At 56.7% G+C, this 21,029-nt stretch overlaps 1 protein-coding gene across 1 annotated transcript in view; it reads right to left on the bottom strand.

Annotated features, from left to right (window-relative positions):
• LOC138770921 (phospholipid scramblase 3-like) overlaps positions 1-21,029 on the bottom strand; it is a 51,987-nt gene that overhangs the window by 1,995 nt on the left and 28,963 nt on the right. Inside the window, exons 5-7 of the mRNA XM_069950242.1 lie at positions 16,932-17,116; positions 15,812-15,973; positions 15,554-15,682 (exon numbers count right to left, since the gene is read on the bottom strand). Coding sequence (XP_069806343.1) covers positions 15,554-15,682; positions 15,812-15,973; positions 16,932-17,116 — 476 coding nt within the window. The remainder of the gene's footprint in view (positions 1-15,553; positions 15,683-15,811; positions 15,974-16,931; positions 17,117-21,029) is intronic.

The following is a 21,029-nucleotide window of genomic DNA, read 5'->3' as shown; positions in this document are numbered from 1 at the left end:
CGCCCATCACCTGCCCCCATACCATCACCTGCCCCCATAACATCCCACTGCCCATCACCTGCCCACATACCATCACCTGCCCCCATACCATTACCTGCCCCCATACCATTACCTGCCCCCATACCATTACCTGCCCCCATACCATCCCACTGCCCCTCACCTGCCCCCATACCATCCCACTGCCCCTCACCTGCCCCCATACCATCCCACTGCCCCTCACCTGCCCCCATACCATCCCACTGCCCCTCACCTGCCCCCATACCATCCCACTGCCCCTCACCTGCCCCATACCATCCCTATAGTGAGGAGGAGACCGGGCACTGCCTATCACCTACCCCATACCATCCCTACAGTGAGAAGGAGACCGGGCACTGCCCATCACCTGCCCCCATACCATCCCTACAGTGAGGAGGAGACCGGGCACTGCCCATCACCTGCCCCCATACCATCCCTACAGTGAGGAGGAGACCGGGCACTGCCCATCACCTGCCCCATACCATCCCTACAGTGAGGAGGAGACCAGGCACTGCCCATCACCTGCCCCATACCATCCCTACAGTGAGGAGACCGGGCACTGCCCATCACCTGCCCCCATACCATCCCTACAGTGAGGAGGAGACCGGGCACTGCCCATCACCTGCCCCCATACCATCCCTACAGAGAGGAGGAGACCACTGCCCATCACCTGCCCCATACCATCCCTACAGTGAGGAGGAGACCGGCACTGCCCATCACCTGCCCCCATACCATCCCTACAGTGAGGAAGAGACCGGGCACTGCCCATCACCTGCCCCATACCATCCCTACAGTGAGAAGGAGGAGACCGGGCACTGCCCATCACCTGCCCCATACCATCCCTACAGTGAGGAGACTGGGCACTGCCCATCACCTGCCCCATACCATCCCTACAGTGAGGAGGAGACCAGGCACTGCCCATCACCTGCCCCATACCATCCCTACAGTGAGGAGGAGACCACTGCCCATCACCTGCCCCATACCATCCCTACAGTGAGGAGGAGACCGGGCACTGCCCATCACCTGCCCCATACCATCCCTACAGTGAGGAGGAGACCAGGCACTGCCTATCACCTGCCCCCATACCATCCCTACAGTGAGGAGGAGACCACTGCCCATCACCTGCCCCCATACCATCCCTACAGTTAGGAGGAGACCGGGCACTGCCCATCACCTGCCCCCATACCATCCCTACAGTGAGGAGGAGACCACTGCCCATCACCTGCCCCCATACCATCCCTACAGTTAGGAGGAGACCGGGCACTGCCCATCACCTGCCCCCATACCATCCCTACAGTGAGGAGGAGACCAGGCACTGCCCATCACCTGCCCCCATACCATCCCTACAGTGAGGAGACCGGGCACTGCCCATCACCTGCCCCATACCATCCCTACAGTTAGAAGGAGACCGGGCACTGCCCATCACCTGCCCCCATACCATCCCTACAGTGAGGAGGAGACCACTGCCCATCACCTGCCCCATACCATCCCTACAGTGAGGAGGAGACCACTGCCCATCACCTGCCCCATACCATCCCTACAGTGAGGAGGAAACTAGACACTGCCCATCACCTGCCCCATACCATCCCTACAGTGAGAAGAAGACCGGGCACTGCCCATCACCTGCCCCATACCATCCCTACAGTGAGAAGGAGACCGGGCACTGCCCATCACCTGCCCCATACCATCCCTACAGTGAGGAGGAAACTAGACACTGCCCATCACCTGCCCCATACCATCCCTACAGTGAGGAGGAGGAGAGCACTGCCCATCACCTGGCCTATACCATCCCTACAGTGAGGAGACCAGGCACTGCCCATCACCTGCCCCCATACCATCCCTACAGTGAGGAGGAGACCGGGCACTGCCCATCACCTGCCCCCATGTCATCCCTACAGTGAGGAGGAGACCGGGCACTGCCCATCACCTGCCCCATACCATCCCTACAGTGAGGAGGAAACTAGACACTGCCCATCACCTGCCCCATACCATCCCTACAGTGAGGAGACCAGGCCCATCACCTGCCCCCATACCATCCCTACAGTGAGGAGGAGACCAGGCACTGCCCATCACCTGCCCCCATACCATCCCTACAGTGAGGAGGAGACCGGGCACTGCCCATCACCTGCCCCATACCATCCCTACAGTGAGGAGGAGACCACTGCCCATCACCTGCCCCCATACCATCCCTACAGTGAGGAGGAGACCACTGCCCATCACCTGCCCCATACCATCCCTACAGTGAGGAGGAGACCGGGCACTGCCCATCACCTGCCCCATACCATCCCTACCGAGAGGAGGAGACCAGGCACTGCCCATCACCTGCCCCATACAGTCCCTACTGTGGGGTGGAGACCGGGCCCTGCCCATCACCTGCCCCATACCATCCCTACAGTGAGGAGGAGACCGGCATTGCCCATCACCTGCCCCATACCATCCCTACAGTGAGGAGGAGACCACTGCCCATCACCTGCCCCCATACCATCCCTACAGTGAGGAGGAGACCGGCATTGCCCATCACCTGCCCCATACCATCCCTACAGTGAGGAGGAGACCACTGCCCATCACCTGCCCCATACCATCCCTACAGTGAGGAGGAGACCGGGCACTGCCCATCACCTGCCCCATACCATGCCTACAGTGAGGAGGAGACCACTGCCCATCACCTGCCCCCATACCATCCCTACAGTGAGCAGGAGACCGGGCACTGCCCATCACCTGCCCCATACCATCCCTACAGTGAGGAGGAGGAGAGCACTGCCCATCACCTGCCCCATACCATCTCTACAGTGAGGAGGAGACCGGGCACTGCCCATCACCTGCCCCATACCATCCCTACAGTGAGGAGGAGACCACTGCCCATCACCTGCCCCATACCATCCCTACAGTGAGGAAGAGACCGGGCACTGCCCATCACCTGCCCCATACCATCCCTACAGTGAGGAGGAGACCGGGCACTGCCCATCACCTGCCCTCATACCATCCCTACAGTGAGGAGGAGACCAGGCACTGCCCATCACCTGCCCCATACCATCCCTACAGTGAGGAGGAGACTGAGCACTGCCCATCACTTGCCCCCATACCATCCCTACAGTGAGGAGGAGACCGGGCACTGCACTTCACCTGCCCCATACCATCCCTACAGAGAGGAGGAGGACACCGGGCACTGCCCATCACCTGCCCCATACCATCCCTACAGTGAGGAGGAGACCACTGCCCATCACCTGCCCCCATACCATCCCTACAGTGAGGAGGAGACCGGGCACTGCCCATCACCTGCCCCATACCATCCCTACAGTGAGGAGGAGACCAGGCACTGCCCATCACCTGCTCCATACCATCGCAACAGTGAGGAGGAGACCAGGCACTGCCCATCACCTGCCCCATACCATCCCTACAGTGAGGAGGAGACAGGCACTGCCCATCACCTGCCCCATACATCCCTACAGAGAGGAGGAGACCAGGCACTGCCCATCACCTGCCCCATACCATCCCTACAGTGAGGAGGAGACCAGGCACTGCCCATCACCTGCCTCATACCATCCCTACAGTGAGGAGGAGACCGGGCACTGCCCATCACCTGCCCCATACCATCCCTACAGTGAGGAGGAGACCACTGCCCATCACCTGCCTCATACCATCCCTACAGTGAGGAGGAGACCGGGCACTGCCCATCACCTGCCCCCATACCATCCCTACAGTGAGGAGGAGACCACTGCCCATCACCTGCCTCATACCATCCCTACAGTGAGGAGGAGACCGGGCACTGCCCATCACCTGCCCCATGCCATCCCTACAGTGAGGAGGAGACCGGGCACTGCCCATCACCTGCCCCATACCGTCCCTACAGTGAGGAGACCAGGCACTGCCCATCACCTGGCCCCATACCATCCCTACAGTGAGGAGGAGACTGGGCACTGCCCATCACCTGCCCCATACCATCCCTACAGTGAGGAGGAGACCGGGCACTGCCCATCACCTGCCCCATACCATCCCTACAGTGAGGAAGAGACCAGGCACTGCCCATCACCTGCCCCATACCATCCTACAGTGAGGAGGAGACCGGGCACTGCCCATCACCTGCCCCCATACCATCCCTACAGTGAGGAGGAGACCAGGCACTGCCTATCACCTGCCCCCATACCATCCCTACAGTGAGGAGACCGGGCACTGCCCATCACCTGCCCCCATACCATCCCTACAGTGAGGAAGAGACTGGGCACTGCCCATCACCTGCCCCATGCCATCCCTACAGTGAGGAAGAGACTGGGCACTGCCCATCACCTGCCCCCATACCATCCCTACAGTGAGGAGACCAGGCACTGCCCATCACCTGCCCCATACCATCCCTACAGTGAGGAGGAGACCGGGCACTGCCCATCACCTGCCCCCATACCATCCCTACAGTGAGGAGGAGACCGGGCACTGCCCATCACCTGTCCCCATACCATCCTACAGTGAGGAGGAGACCGGGCACTGTCCATCACCTGCCCGATACCATCTCTACAGTGAGGAGGAGGCCACTGCCCATCACCTGCCCCATACCATCCCTACAGTGAGGAGGAGACCGGGCCCTGCCCATCACCTGCCCCCATACCATCCCTACAGTGAGGAGGAGACCAGGCACTGCCCATCACCTGCCCCATACCATCCCTACAGTGAGGAGGAGACCGGGCACTGTCCATCACCTGCCCCATACCATCCCTACAGTGAGGAGGAGGAGACCGGGCAATGCCCATCACCTGCCCCATACCATCCCTACAGTGAGGAGGAGACCAGGCACTGCCCATCACCTGCCCCATACCATCCCTACAGAGAGGAGTAGGAGACCACTGCCCATCACCTGCCCCATACCATCCCTACAGTGAGGAGGAGACCAGGCACTGCCCATCACCTGCCCCATACCATCCCTACAGTGAGGAGGAGACCAGGCACCATCACCTGCCCCATACCATCCCTACAGTGAGGAGGAGACCAGGCACTGCCCATCACCTGCCCCATACCATCCCTACAGAGAGGAGGAGGAGACCACTGCCCATCACCTGCCCCATACCATCCCTACAGTGAGGAGGAGACCAGGCACTGCCCATCACCTGCCCCATACCATCCTACAGTGAGGAGGAGACCGGGCACTGCCCATCACCTGCCCCCATACCATCCCTACAGTGAGGAGACCGGGCACTGCCCATCACCTGCCCCCATACCATCCCTACAGTGAGGAGGAGACCGGGCACTGCCCATCACCTGCCCCCATACCATCCCTACAGTGAGGAGGAGACCGGGCACTGCCCATCACCTGTCCCCATACCATCCCTACAGTGAGGAGGAGACCAGGCACTGCCCATCACCTGCCCCATACCATCCCTATAGTGAGGAGGAGACCACTGCCCATCACCTGCCCCATACCATCCCTACAGTGAGGAAGAGACCGGGCACTGCCCATCACCTGCCCCATACCATCCCTACAGTGAGGAGGAGACCGGGCACTGCCCATCACCTGCCCCATACCATCCCTACAGTGAGGAGGAGACCAGGCACTGCCCATCACCTGCCCCATACCATCCCTACAGTGAGGAGGAGACCGGGCACTGCCCATCACCTGCCCCCATTCCATCCCTACAGTGAAGAGGAGACCGGGCACTGCCCATCACTTGCCCCATACCATCCCTACAGTGAGGAGGAGACCGGGTACTGCCCATCACCTGCCCCATACCATGCCTACAGTGAGGAGGAGACCACTGCCCATCACCTGCCCTATACCATCCCTACAGTGAGGAGACCGGGCACTGCCCATCACCTGCCCCCATACCATCCCTACAGTGAGGAGGAGACCGGGCACTGCCCATCACCTGCCCCATACCATCCCTACAGTGAGGAGGAGACCGGGCACTGCCCATCACTTGCCCCATACCATCCCTACAGTGAGGAGGAGACCGGGCACTGCCCATCACCTGCCCCATACCATCCCTACAGTGAAGAGGAGACCGGGCACTGCCCATCACCTGCCCCATACCATCCCTACAGTGAAGAGGAGACCGGGCACTGCCCATCACCTGCCCCATACCATCCCTACAGTGAGGAGGAGACCAGGCACTGCCCATCACCTGCCCCCATACCATCCCTATAGTGAGGAGGAGGCCACTGCCCATCACTTGCCCCATACCATCCCTACAGTGAGGAGGAGACCAGGCACTGCCCATCACCTGCCCCATACCATCCCTATAGTGAGGAGGAGACCACTGCCCATCACCTGCCCCATACCATCCCTACAGTGAGGAAGAGACCGGGCACTGCCCATCACCTGCCCCATACCATCCCTACAGTGAGGAGGAGACCGGGCACTGCCCATCACCTGCCCCATACCATCCCTACAGTGAGGAGGAGACCAGGCACTGCCCATCACCTGCCCCCATACCATCCCTACAGTGAGGAGGAGACCGGGCACTGCCCATCACCTGCCCCCATACCATCCCTACAGTGAAGAGGAGACCGGGCACTGCCCATCACTTGCCCCATACCATCCCTACAGTGAGGAGGAGACCGGGTACTGCCCATCACCTGCCCCATACCATGCCTACAGTGAGGAGGAGACCACTGCCCATCACCTGCCCTATACCATCCCTACAGTGAGGAGACCGGGCACTGCCCATCACCTGCCCCCATACCATCCCTACAGTGAGGAGGAGACCGGGCACTGCCCATCACCTGCCCCATACCATCCCTACAGTGAGGAGACCGGGCACTGCCCATCACCTGCCCCATACCATCCCTACAGTGAGGAGGAGACCGGGCACTGCCCATCACTTGCCCCATACCATCCCTACAGTGAGGAGGAGACCGGGCACTGCCCATCACCTGCCCCATACCATCCCTACAGTGAAGAGGAGACCGGGCACTGCCCATCACCTGCCCCATACCATCCCTACAGTGAGGAGGAGACCAGGCACTGCCCATCACCTGCCCCCATGTCATCCCTACAGTGAGGAGGAGACCAGGCACTGCCCATCACCTGCCCCATACCATCCCTACAGAGAGGAGGAGGACACCGGGCACTGCCCATTACCTGCCCCATACCATCCCTATAGTGAGGAGGAGGCCACTGCCCATCACTTGCCCCATACCATCCCTACAGTGAGGAGGAGACCAGGCACTGCCCATCACCTGCCCCATACCATCCCTACAGAGAGGAGGAGGAGACCACTGCCCATCACCTGCCCCATACCATCCCTACAGTGAGGAGGAGACCGGGCACTGCCCATCACCTGCCCCATACCATCCCTACAGAGAGGAGGAGGAGACCACTGCCCATCACCTGCCCCCCATACCATCCCTACAGTGAGGAGACCGGGCACTGCCCATCACCTGCCCCATACCATCCCTACAGTGAGGAGGAGACCAGGCACTGACCATCACTTGCCCCATACCATCCCTACAGTGAGGAGGAGACCAGGCACTGCCCATCACCTGCCCCATACCATCCCTACAGTGAGGAGGAGACCGGCACTGCCCATCACCTGCCCCATACCATCCCTACAGTGAGGAGACCGGGCACTGCCCATCACCTGCCCCATACCATCCCTACAGAGAGGAGGAGACCGGGTACTGCCCATCACCTGCCCCCATACCATCCCTACAGTGAGGAGACCGGGCACTGCCCATCACCTGCCCCTTACCATCCCTACAGTGAGGAGGAGGAGACCGGGCACTGCCCATCACCTGCCCCCATACCATCCCTACAGAGAGGAGGAGACCGGGTACTGCCCATCACCTGCCCCATACCATCCCTACAGATAGGAGGAGACTGGGTACTGCCCATCACCTGCCCCATACCATCCCTACAGAGAGGAGGAGACCGGGCACTGCACTTCAACTCCCCCATACCATCCCTACAGTGAGGAGGAGGAGAGCACTGCCCATCACCTGCCCCCATACCATCCCTACAGTGAGGAGGAGACCACTGCCCATCACCTGCCCCATACCATCCCTACAGTGAGGAGGAGACCGGGCACTGCCCATTATCTGCCCCATACCATCCCTACAGTGAGGAGGAGGAGAGCACTGCCCATCACCTGCCCCATACCATCCCTACAGTGAGGAGGAGACCAGGCACTGCCCATCACCTGCCCCATACCATCCCTACAGAGAGGAGGAGACCGGGCACTGCCCATCACCTGCCCCATACCATCCCTACAGTGAGGAGACCAGGCACTGCCCATCACCTGCCCCCATACCCTCCCTACAGTGATGAGGAGACCGGGCACTGCCCATCACCTGCCCCCATACCATCCCTACAGTGAGGAGGAGAACGGGCACTGCCCATCACCTGCCCCATACCATCCCTACAGTGAGGAGGAGACCGGGCACTGCCCATCACCTGCCCCATGCCATCCCTACAGTGAAGAGGAGACCGGGCACTTCCCATCACCTGCCCCATACCATCCCTACAGTGAGGAGGAAACTAGACACTGCCCATCACCTGCCCCATACCATCCCTACAGTGAGGAGGAGACCGGGCACTGCCCATCACCTGCCCCATACCATCCCTACAGTGAGGAGGAGGAGACCAGGCACTGCCCATCACCTGCCCCATACCATCCCTACAGTGAGGAGGAGACCGGGCACTGCCCATCACCTGCCCCTATACCATCCCTACAGTGAGGAGGAGACCACTGCCCATCACCTGCCCCATACCATCCCTACAGTGAGGAGGAGACCACTGCCCATCACCTGCCCCATACCATCCCTACAGTGAGGAGGAGACCGGGCACTGCCCATCACCGGCCCCATACCATCCCTACAGTGAGGAGACCACTGCCCATCCCCTGCCCCCATACCATCCCTACAGTGAGGAGGAGACCGGGCACTGCCCATCACCTGCCCCATACCATCCCTACAGTGAGGAGGAGACCAGGCACTGCCCATCACCTGCCCCATACCATCCCTACAGTGAGGAGGAGACCAGGCACTGCCCATCAACTGCCCCTTCCATCCCTACAGTGAGGAGGACACCGGGCACTGCCCATCACCTGCCCCATACCATCCCTACAGTGAGGAGACCGGGCACTGCCCATCACCTGCCCCATACCATCCCTACAGTGAGCAGGAGACCACTGCCCATCACCTGCCCCATACCATCCCTACATTGAGGAGGAGACCGGGCACTGCCCATCACCTGCCCCATACCATCCCTACAGTGAGGAGGAGACCGGGCACTGCCCATCACCTGCCCCCATACCATCCCTACAGTGAGGAGGAGACCACTGCCCATCACCTGCCCAATACCATCCCTACAGTGAGGAGGAGACCAGGCACTGCCCATCACCTGCCCCCATACCATCCCTACAGTGAGGAGGAGACCGGGTACTGCCCATCACCTGCCCCCATACCATCCTTACAGAGAGGAGGAGGAGACAGGGCACTGCCCATCACCTGCCCCATACCATCCCTACAGTGAGGAGGAAACTAGACACTGCCCATCACCTGCCCCCGTACCATCCCTACAGAGAGGAGGAGGACACCGGGCACTGCCCATCACCTGCCCCATACCATCCCTACAGTGAGGAGGAGACCGGGCACTGCCCATCACCTGCCCCCATACCATCCCTACAGTGAAGAGGAGACCGGGCACTGCCCATCACCTGCCCCATACCATCCCTACAGCGAGGAGGAGACCAGGCACTGCCCATCAACTGCCCCCTTCCATCCCTATAGTTAGGAGGAGACCGGGCACTGCCCATCAACTGCCCCATACCATCCCTACAGTGAGGAGGAGACCGGGCACTGCCCATCACCTGCCCCCATACCATCCCTACAGTGAGGAGGAGACCGGGCACTGCCCATCACCTGCCCCATACCATCCCTACAGTGAGGAGGAGACCGGGCACTACCCATCACCTGCCCCATACCATCCCTACAGTGAGGAGGAGACCGGGCACTGCCCATGACCTGCCCTATACCATCCCTACAGTGAGGAGGAGACCGGGCACTGCCCATGACCTACCCCATACCATCCCTACAGTGAGGAGGAGACCGGGCACTGCCCATGACCTGCCCTATACCATCCCTACAGTGAGGAGGAGACCGGGCACTGCCCATCACCGGCCCCATATCATCCCTACAGTGAGGAGACCGGGCACTGCCCATCACCTGCCCCATACCATCCCTACAATGAGGAGGAGACCGGGCACTGCCCATCACCTGCCCCATACCATCCCTACAGTGAGGAGGAGACCGGGCACTGCCCATTACCTGCCCCCATACCATCCCTACAGTGAGGAGGAGACTGGGCACTGCCATCACCTGCCCCCATACCATCCCTACAGTGAGGAGGAGACCGGGCACTGCCCATCACCTGCCCCATACCATCCCTACAGTGAGAAGGAGACCGGGCACTGCCCATCACCTGCCCCATACCATCCCTACAGTGAGGAGGAGACCGGATACTGCCCATCACCTGCCCCATACCATCCCTACAGTGAGGAGGAGACCGGGCACTGCCCATCACCTACCCCATACCATCCCTACAGTGAGGAGACCGGGCACTGCCCATCACCTGCCCCATACCATCCCTACAGTGAGGAGGAGACCGGGTACTGTCCATCACCTGCCCCCATACCATCCCTACAGTGAGGAGGAGACCAGGCACTGCCCATCACCTGCCCCATACCATCCCTACAGTGAGGAGGAGACCAGGCACTGCCCATCACCTGCCCCATACCATCCCTACAGTGAGGAGGAGACCGGGCACTGCCCATCACCTGCCCCCATACCATCCCTACAGTGAGGAGGAGGAGACCGGGCAATGCCCATCATCTGCCCCCATACCATCCCTACAGTGAGGAGGAGACCAGGCACTGCCCATCACCTGCCCCTTAGCATCCCTACAGTGAGGAGGAGACCACTGCCCATCACCTGCCCCCATACCATCCCTACAGTGAGGAGGAGACCGGGCACTGCCCATTACCTGCCCCCGTACCATCCCTACAGTGAGGAGGAGACCAGGCACTGCCCATCACCTGCCCCTTAGCATCCCTACAGTGAGGAGGAGACCACTGCCCATCACCTGCCCCCATACCATCCCTACAGTGAGGAGGAGACCGGGCACTGCCCATTACCTGCCCCCGTATCATCCCTACAGAGAGGAGGAGGACACCGGGCACTGCCCATTACCTGCCCCCGTACCATCCCTACAGTGAGGAGGAGACCACTGCCCATCACCTGCCCCATACCATCCCTACAGTGAGGAGGAGACCAGGCACTGCCCATCACCTGCCCCATACCATCCCTACAGTGAGGAGACCGGGCACTGCCCATCACCTGCCCCATACCATCCCTACAGTGAGGAGGAGACCGAGCACTGCCCATCACCTGCCCCATACCATCCCTACAGTGAGGAGAAGACCGGGCACTGCCCATCACCTGCCCCATACCATCCCTACAGTGAGGAGACCAGGCACTGCCCATCACCTGCCCCATACCATCCCTACAGTGAGGAGACCGGGCACTGCCCATCACCCGCCCCCATACCATCCCTACAGTGAGGAGGAGACCAGGCACTGTCCATCACCTGCCCCATACCATCCCTACAGTAAGGAGGAGACCGGGCACTGTCCATCACCTGCCCCCATACCATCCCTACAGTGAGGAGGAGACCGGGCACTGTCCATCACCTGCCCCCATACCATCCCTACAGTGAGGAGGAGACCACTGCCCATCACCTGCCCCCATACCATCCCTACAGTGAGGAGGAGACCGGGCACTGCCCATCACCTGCCCCATACCATCCCTACAGTGAGGAGGAAACTAGACACTGCCCATCACTTGCCCCCATACCATCCATACAGTGAGGAGGAGACCGGGCATTGCCCATCACCTGCCCCATACCATCCCTACAGTGAGGAGACCGGGCACTGCTCATCACCTGCCCCCATACATCCCTACAGTGAGGAGGAGACCGGGCATTGCCCATCACCTGCCCCCATACCATCCCTACAGTGAGGAGACCGGGCACTGCCCATCACCTGCCCGATACCATCCCTACAGTGAAGAGGAGACCGGGCACTGCCCATCACCTGCCCCATACCATCCCTACAGTGAGGAGGAGACCGGGCACTGCCCATCACCTGCCCCATACCATCCCTACAGTGAGGAGACCAGGCACTGCCCATCACCTGCCCCATACCATCCCTACAGTGAGGAGGAGACCGGGCACTGCCCATCACCTGCCCCATACCATCCCTACAGTGAGGAGGAGACCACTGCCCATTACCTGCCCCATACCATCCCTACAGTGAGGAGGAGACCGGGCACTGCCCATCACCTGCCCCATACCATCCCTACAGTGAAGAGGAGACTGGGCACTGCCCATCACCTGCCCCATACCATCCCTACAGTGAGGAGGAGACCGGGCACTGCCCATCACCTGCCCCATACCATCCCTACAGTGAGGAGGAGACCGGCACTGCCCATCACCTGCCCCCATACCATCCCTACAGTGAGGAGGAGACCGGGCACTGCCCATCACCTGCCCCATACCATCCCTACAGTGAAGAGGAGACCGGGCACTGCCCATCACCTGCCCCATACCATCCCTACAGTGAGGAGGAGACCGGGCACTGCCCATCACCTGCCCCATACCATCCCTACAGTGAGGAGGAGACCGGCACTGCCCATCACCTGCCCCATACCATCCCTACAGTGAGGAGGAGACCGGGCACTGCCCATCACCTGCCCCATACCATCCCTACAGTGAGGAGGAGACCGGCACTGCCCATCACCTGCCCCATACCATCCCTACAGAGAGGAGGAGACCGGGCACTGCCCATCACCTGCCCCCATACCATCCCTACAGTGAGGAGGAGGAGACCGGGCACTGCCCATCACCTGCCCCATACCATCCCTACAGTGAGGAGGAGACCGGGCACTGCCCATCACCTGCCCCATACCATCCCTACAGTGAGGAAGAGACCAGGCACTGCCCATCACCTGCCCCATACCATCTCTACAGTGAGGAAGAGACCAGGCACTGCCCATCACCTGCCCCATACCATCCCTACAGTGAGGAGGAGACCAGGCACTGCCCATTACCTGCCCCATACCATCCCTACAGTGAGGAAGAGACCGGGCACTGCCCATCACCTGCCCCATACCATCCCTACAGTGAGGAGGAGACCGGGCACTGCCCATCACCTGCCCCCATACCATCCCTACAGTGAGGAGACCGGGCACTGCCCATCACCCGCCCCCATACCATCCCTACAGTGAGGAGGAGACCGGGTACTGCCCATTACCTGCCCCCATACCATCCCTACAGTGAGGAGGAGACCGGGCACTGTCCATCACCTGCCCCATACCATCCCTACAGTGAGGAAGAGACCGGGCACTGCCCATCACCTGCCCCCATACCATCCCTACAGTGAGGAGGAGGAGACCACTGCCCATCACCTGCCCCATACCATCCCTACAGTGAGGAGAAGACCGGGCACTGCCCATCACCTGCCCCCATACCATCCCTACAGTGAGGAGACCGGGCACTGCCCATCACCCGCCCCCATACCATCCCTACAGTGAGGAGGAGACCGGGTACTGCCCATTACCTGCCCCCATACCATCCCTACAGTGAGGAGGAGACCGGGCACTGTCCATCACCTGCCCCATACCATCCCTACAGTGAGGAAGAGACCGGGCACTGCCCATCACCTGCCCCCATACCATCCCTACAGTGAGGAGGAGGAGACCACTGCCCATCACCTGCCCCATACCATCCCTACAGTGAGGAGAAGACCGGGCACTGCCCATCACCTGCCCCATACCATCCCTACAGTGAGGAGGAGACCACTGCCCATCACCTGCCCCATACCATCCCTACAGTGAGGAGAAGACCGGGCACTGCCCATCACCTGCCCCATACCATCCCTACAGTGAGGAGGAGACCACTGCCCATCACCTGCCCCCATACCATCCCTACAGTGAGGAAGAGACCAGACACTGCCCATCACCTGCCCCCATACCATCCCTACAGTGAGGAGAAGACCGGGCACTGCCCATCACCTGCCCCATACCATCCCTACAGTGAGGAAGAGACCAGGCACTGCCCATCACCTGCCCCATACCATCTCTACAGTGAGGAGAAGACCGGGCACTGCCCATTATCTGCCCTTATACCATCCCTACAGTGATGCCTGGTGGAGGCAGAACCCAATGAGATATTTCTAGAGAGACTTGGAAATAACGTCCACTTCTTATCCAAGGAGGAGAGACAGAAAAAAGAATGCCCGAACTTCCCCAAATTCACGCATAAACCTTGTGGCCTCATAGCCAAGACGACTGGAGGAGGGGTCACTGCCTAAGGGGCTTCCCCTAATGCTGAGGAACCTCTCTGAATACTGATGTTTATGGAGATTATAGAGACTATAAAGATTTTTGACCTGAGGGAAATTTTCTTTACTCTTTGAGGCTGAGGGGATAGACATTTCGAGGGCCTTCTTGCTGTCTGTGCTCTTGTAGAGCTCGGGTCAGAGGAATCCCACAGCTTCTGTCGGAAGCCAATCTGCAGTGTTTTTCCAAAGTGTGACGAGTTGGGGATAAAGGGGCCTCCCAGCGGGGAGCCATAAGGGGGGTCTCTGCGACCACGACAAGGTTTGCTCTTTGTTTAGGGCCCATTGGCAGGCACAGTTCTCCTATACGGGAGCGCTGCTGCCAATGGGGGAGGGCAGGTCTGGTCTGAGCTACCCTCAGTAAATGGTCGCTCTTAGTTTCCTGGCTGAAAGGTCGTGATTTGTGTCGGGCCTCAAGGGGTCTCAGATCATGCCACTCTGGCCATTGTGATACTGTAGGTTACGGTTAGCTAACCACTCATGTCTATGCTAAAAGTGCTACCTTTTGTGGTCAACACAATAGGACTAGAGTGAACATTGTAAGTGGTGGCCATAGAGATGTGGGTCCTGCAAGTATAGGTCTACAGTGGGCAGGGGCCTGAGATATGGTTCTATATTACAACCCTCTGGCTTTTATAGGACTATTGTGGGAATGGCCAGACTGGTCACAGAAGCCTCATTTTTGGCCATATATCTACAATGCAAGAGCAATTCTAGATATAAGGTTAATTCATCAATCACAGTTGTCTGTTGTCGCCTTCATTGTCCGCTTTAGGAGACATCACTGACTCATCTCCCAGAGAGAACCTCATCCAACATGGAGACAACTACTCACCAGATACAGGGAGGAGCCCAACAACAACGCCTTCACCATCACCTCCAGGAGACATCACTGACCCCAGAGAGAACCTCATCCAACATGGAGACAATTACTCACCAGATACAGGGAGGAGCCTAACAACATACAGGGAGGAGCCTAACAACAATGCCTTCACCATCACCTCCAGGAGACATCACTGACCCCAGAGAGAACCTCATCCAACATGGAGACAACTACTCTCCAGATACAGGGAGGAGCCCAACAACAACGCCTTCACCATCACCTCCAGGAGACATCACTGACCCCAGAGAGAACCTCATCCAACATGGAGACAATTACTCACCAGATACAGGGAGGAGCCTAACAACAACGCCTTCACCGTCACCTCCATATCCACCGGGAAGGTAACCAGAGAATGATCTGTCTCCATCTTTATCATCCCAACCACATGCTGCTCATCCCGAGACTTCACCTGAGAGACAAGAGAGGAGATGAGATGTCTTACTAGAGCGCCAGAGCCACCCTACAGGGGACGGTGCAGGCCCATATTGTCACCCTGCAGGGGGCGGGGCTCAGAACCTTTATATAGTATCTGATTTACCTCATAGGTGCTGTTGCCAAAAATACTGTCCTGGAAGCTGGGACCCAGAATGAGGAGAACCACCTTCTTGGAGGAATTCATCACTGACAGGTGGGTGACCAGATTGTTGTCATGCAACTTGACAAATCCCACCAGAGTCCCCGAGAAATATTGCACCGCGATCTGGAACAAGACAATATCACTTACAGATGTCTCAGCAGATCTACTGATATGTAATAAGTTACTGAAGATAGTGGAAAGACAATGGATAGGAATGATTGCATTGTTGGTCACAGTTAGTTAGTTTCCGTCTGATTCTCAAAGAGGAAGAACACAAGAGACAACAGTCCCTGCAGAAGTTAAGCCAGGGCCTGGCTTAATTCCAGGACCCCTGTCAGGGACAAAAACACAGTGCAGTTGAATCTAGTCACCAACATGTACAGATGCAGTTAGAGACCAACGCTTCTACTACTTCAACTACTATTAGGCAGTGCTAGACACACAAAAGGGAGAGTACATAGCTACACTGGGTTATGGCTCCTCTGGCAAACTCCTCTACCCTATGTTCTACTCTACCAGCACCGCTTCAACTACTTCTCTCAAGCACCTCCTCCAAGCAGTAAGGTCATGCAATCCAGTGTGTCAAGATTACTGTCTGTAAAACCGTGTACTGTTATAGTGATAAGCCTTACAGTAAAGCTGTTATATTTTTATACTAACAGGACTCTGTCATCCTCTGTCTGCACCAGCACCTATACACACAGCACCGCACACCTTGGATTAATTTTCCCCTTTCTGTGGGTGGCGGTACCGATAGTCCAGGTGGGTCAGTTACCACTCAGGACTACCGTGACTAGAGCCCAAAAGACCCATCAGAGCCTGGCAGGTTACCGACCATTTGGGGAACACAGCCAGCCATACTAAACAAACAGGTACCAACATCACACCTGTGTTCTGGACTAGCACTGGCGTCACGACATTACCATCTCTGGCTGAGCTGACACAACCAACCACCACAGCTCGAAGGAAAGAACAGCCGCTGTCTGAGTGTGACACAGGAGTCAAAGCTTCATGGGCTCCACTATGGCTGCCATGACACTCGGGTTCCAGTACAGGCCAAGGCCGACCATACAGTCCTTACCTCCTCAGTACAGGAGCAGCAGCAGCCGCCCCCCAGTAGGTGCAGGACCTCATTGTCACTGTTGTCCTTAATGCTGACATCATAGGTCGGTCCACAGCACACATCATGCTCATCTGCCTGAAATAGTCGCTGACCAACCTGATTCAACACATCAAAGGTGGAACCATTACCCTGCGACACTGAGACTGCAAAGAAGATACAGAGTACAAAGCATTAATAGAACATTGGGGACTGTTCACACCAGGCAGATAAGACACTGGAGAATACCTCAGATCGGAAAAGGACACTGGGCTGGAGGTAATGGACCATGGAAAAAATAACTAATCCACCACACCGCAAGACCACACTACTAAACCATCCATGCTGGGAACTAGACTACTATACCAATACATGCCGGGAACTAGACTACTAAACCAATACATGCCGGGAACTAGACTACTATACCAATACATGCCGGGAACTAGACTACTAAACCAACTATACTGGGAACTAGACTACTAAACCAATACATGCCGGGAACTAGACTACTAAACCAATACATGCCGGGAACTAGACTACCAAACCAATACATGCCGGGAACTAGACTACCAAACCAATACATGCCGGGAACTAGACTACTATACCAATACATGCCGGGAACTAGACTACCAAACCAATACATGCCGGGAACTAGACTACCAAACCAATACATGCCGGGAACTAGACTACTAAACCAATACATGCCGGGAACTAGACTACTAAACCAATACATGCCGGGAACTAGACTACTAAACCATCCATGCCGGGAACTAGACTACCAAACCAATACATGCCGGGAACTAGACTACTAAACCAATACATGCCGGGAACTAGACTACCAAACCAATACATGCCGGGAACTAGACTACCAAACCAATACATGCCGGGAACTAGACTACTAAACCATCCATGCCGGGAACTAGACTACTAAACCATCCATGCCGGGAACTAGACTACCAAACCAATACATGCCGGGAACTAGACTACTAAACCAATACATGCCGGGAACTAGACTACCAAACCAATACATGCCGGGAACTAGACTACCAAACCAATACATGCCGGGAACTAGACTACTAAACCATCCATGCTGGGAACTAGACTACTAAACCACCCATGCTGGGAACTAGACTACTATACCAATACATGCCGGGAACTAGACTACTAAACCATCCATGCCAGAAACTAGACTACTAAACCAATACATACCAGGAACTAGACTACTAAACCACCCATGGTGGGAACTAGACTACTAAACCATCCTTGTCCGGAACTAGACTACTAAACCAATACAAGCCGGGAACTAGACTACTAAACCAATACAAGCCGGGAACTAGACTACTAAACCAATACAAGCCGGGAACTAGACTACTAAACCATTACATGGCAGGAACTAGACTACTAAACCAGTACATGCTTGGAACCAGAGTACTAAGCCAATATATGCTGGGAACTAGACTACTAAACCGATACATGCCAGGAACTAGACTACTAAACCAGTACATGCCGGGCACTAGACTACTCAACCAGTACCTGCCGGGAACTAGACTACTAGAGAAGAATGAAAGGAAGAAAAAAATAGGGGTCCCCTCTATTTCCCATAACCAGACAGATACAGGCTAAGTAGTAATAGGCAAACTATATCAGGGTGGAGAGAGTCTTATATTGGCCCTCCCCACCCTAATAATGCCAGCCTGTTACCACCCCGGGCACAGACCCCAATTCTTGATGGTCCATAGGCTATGTTCACATGGCGTATCAGACCGGCCGTTCCGTGACCCCGGCCGAGTCACGGAACGGCCGGTCTGTGCCCGGATCATTGCAGCCGGTACTTGAGGACCGGCCGGATGATCCGTCCGGCCGTGGAGCTCTGATGCGGGCGCATCAGAGCTTCCCATAGCCCACAGTGAAGCGAGCGGCCGGAGCCGCTCGCTTCACTGTGTGCACTGACAGGTCTTTCTGCGGCCGGAATTCACTGAATTCCGGACGCAGAAAACTGACCTGTCAGTTTTTTCCGGCGCCTCATGGGATCCCGGCCGGAGCGCATACGATGTGTGTACGCTCTGGCCGGGATCCCATTGCACATAAGGTTATGTCACACCGCAAAACTACGGCCGTAGTTCTGCGGCGAATACTATGGCCATAGTTTTACGTAGTGTGAACATAGCCTAAGGCGTTAGTGTTAGTTGTTTTTTAGGCTAATGCTAAACCCTACTTAGTAATGGAAGTTCTCTACCAGACAGTGTCCACTACTCAACCACATGTAAGACAGAAAGACCCACACATACAAGTTTAAAAAACCTTTTTTTTTATTGAAATAACTCCCCCCAGTTGCCCCCTGGTAATAATTTGATTAAGTTAAAAAAAAAACTTTTTTTTTTTCTTTCTGAAGTAGTCGTCTTCTTATAAAAAGAAAAAAGTTCAAACAAAATAAAAGAACTATAGAAACATACTTACCTCTCCAGTGCTATATGAGTTTACTGCCACAGGGGTTTCCAGGCAGAAGCAGAAGGTTTTGTCTCATGATGCTCCAACAATTGAAACAGTGTGCGAGAAAACATTCTGCTTGTGCAGGGGAAACCCCATGGTAGTAAGCAAGCTTATCCTGCAGACAGCGGCATTGGCTTGCTGTACTATAGTTTGTAGAGGGATTTGCAGTATATTCTGCTTGTGTAAGAAAAATTGCTGACGTGTTACGATACACAAACTGTATCAGCGCAATCTGGTTAACACTGCTTACATCTGTATGTATACACAGTGTGTGTCGTGTGTTTATGATATATGCATATACTGTATGTATGATGTGTGAATAGAGGTGAGAAGCGCTTTTTAACTATAAGCACATCCTACTGCACTAATGTCCTAAGCCCTTCTCCTGATGATGCTCCTCCCGATGACGCTTCTCCTGCTGGCGCTTCTCCTGATGATGCTCCTCCCGATGACGCTTCTCCTGCTGGCGCTTCTCTTGATGATGCTCCTCCCGATGACGCTTCTCCTGCTGGCGCTTCTCTTGATGATGCTCCTCCCAATGACGCTTCTCCTGCTGGCGCTTCTCTTGATGATGCTTCTCCCGATGACCCTCCTACTGATGAAGCTTCCACTGATTACCCTCCTCCTGATGACACTTCTCCCGATGACGTTGCCCCTGATGATGCTCTTCCTGATGACGCTTTGCTTGTTGACGCTTCTTTTGATAACACTCCCCTCGATGATGCTCTTCCTGATTATGCTTGTCCGATGATGCTTCTCCTGATGACGCTTCTCCTGATGATATTTCTCCTGATGATGGTCCTCCATGACGCTTCTCCTGATAATGCTCGTCCGATGATATTTCTCCTGATGATGGTCCTCCATGACGCTTCTCCTGATGATGCTCGTCCGATGATATTTCTCCTGATGACGGTCCTCCCAATCACTCTCCTCTTGATGACGCTCCTCTTGATGATCCTTCTCCTAATGACATTCCTCCCAAAAAAACTCCTCTGGATGATGCTCCTCCTGATGATGCTGCTCCCGATGATGCTCCTTCTGATGACACTCCTACCAATGACGCTCCTCACGATGACGCTTCTCCCGATGGTGCTGCTCCCGATGATGCTCCTTCTGATGACACTCCTCCCTATGATGCTCCCCCTGATGACACTCCTACCAATGATGCTATTCCTGATGATGTGCCTCCTGATGATGCTCCCCCTGATGACACTCCTCCCTATGATGCTCCCCCTGATGACACTCCTCCCTATGATGCTCCCCCCTGATGACACGCCTCTGTTGGAACCAACATGGACCACATCCTGTATAAAGAATGCAAATAAGTAAACTGAGCTTTTGTTAATGAGGCAATGGAGTGGATACTCAGAAATGCTGGACAATGCTAACTGGCCATCTGAGTGATAAGAGTGAAGTCAAACAGCAGGACAGCTTAGGGGGGAACCTGCTAACCCCACTCCCATGGACCCATACCCCCAAAAAACACAATTAACACATCTTTGGCGGAAATTGCAGCATACGCTGCACTTTATTTAACATTGTAAACATAAAGGGGGAGGCCCGACATAAATCACGACCTTTCAGCCAGGA

The sequence above is a fragment of the Dendropsophus ebraccatus genome, chromosome 1, assembly GCF_027789765.1.
Source record: "Dendropsophus ebraccatus isolate aDenEbr1 chromosome 1, aDenEbr1.pat, whole genome shotgun sequence".
NCBI classification, from domain to species: domain Eukaryota; kingdom Metazoa; phylum Chordata; class Amphibia; order Anura; family Hylidae; genus Dendropsophus; species Dendropsophus ebraccatus.
Note: the sequence above shows the minus strand (reverse complement) of the source record. Positions and strands in the feature narration are given on the sequence as shown.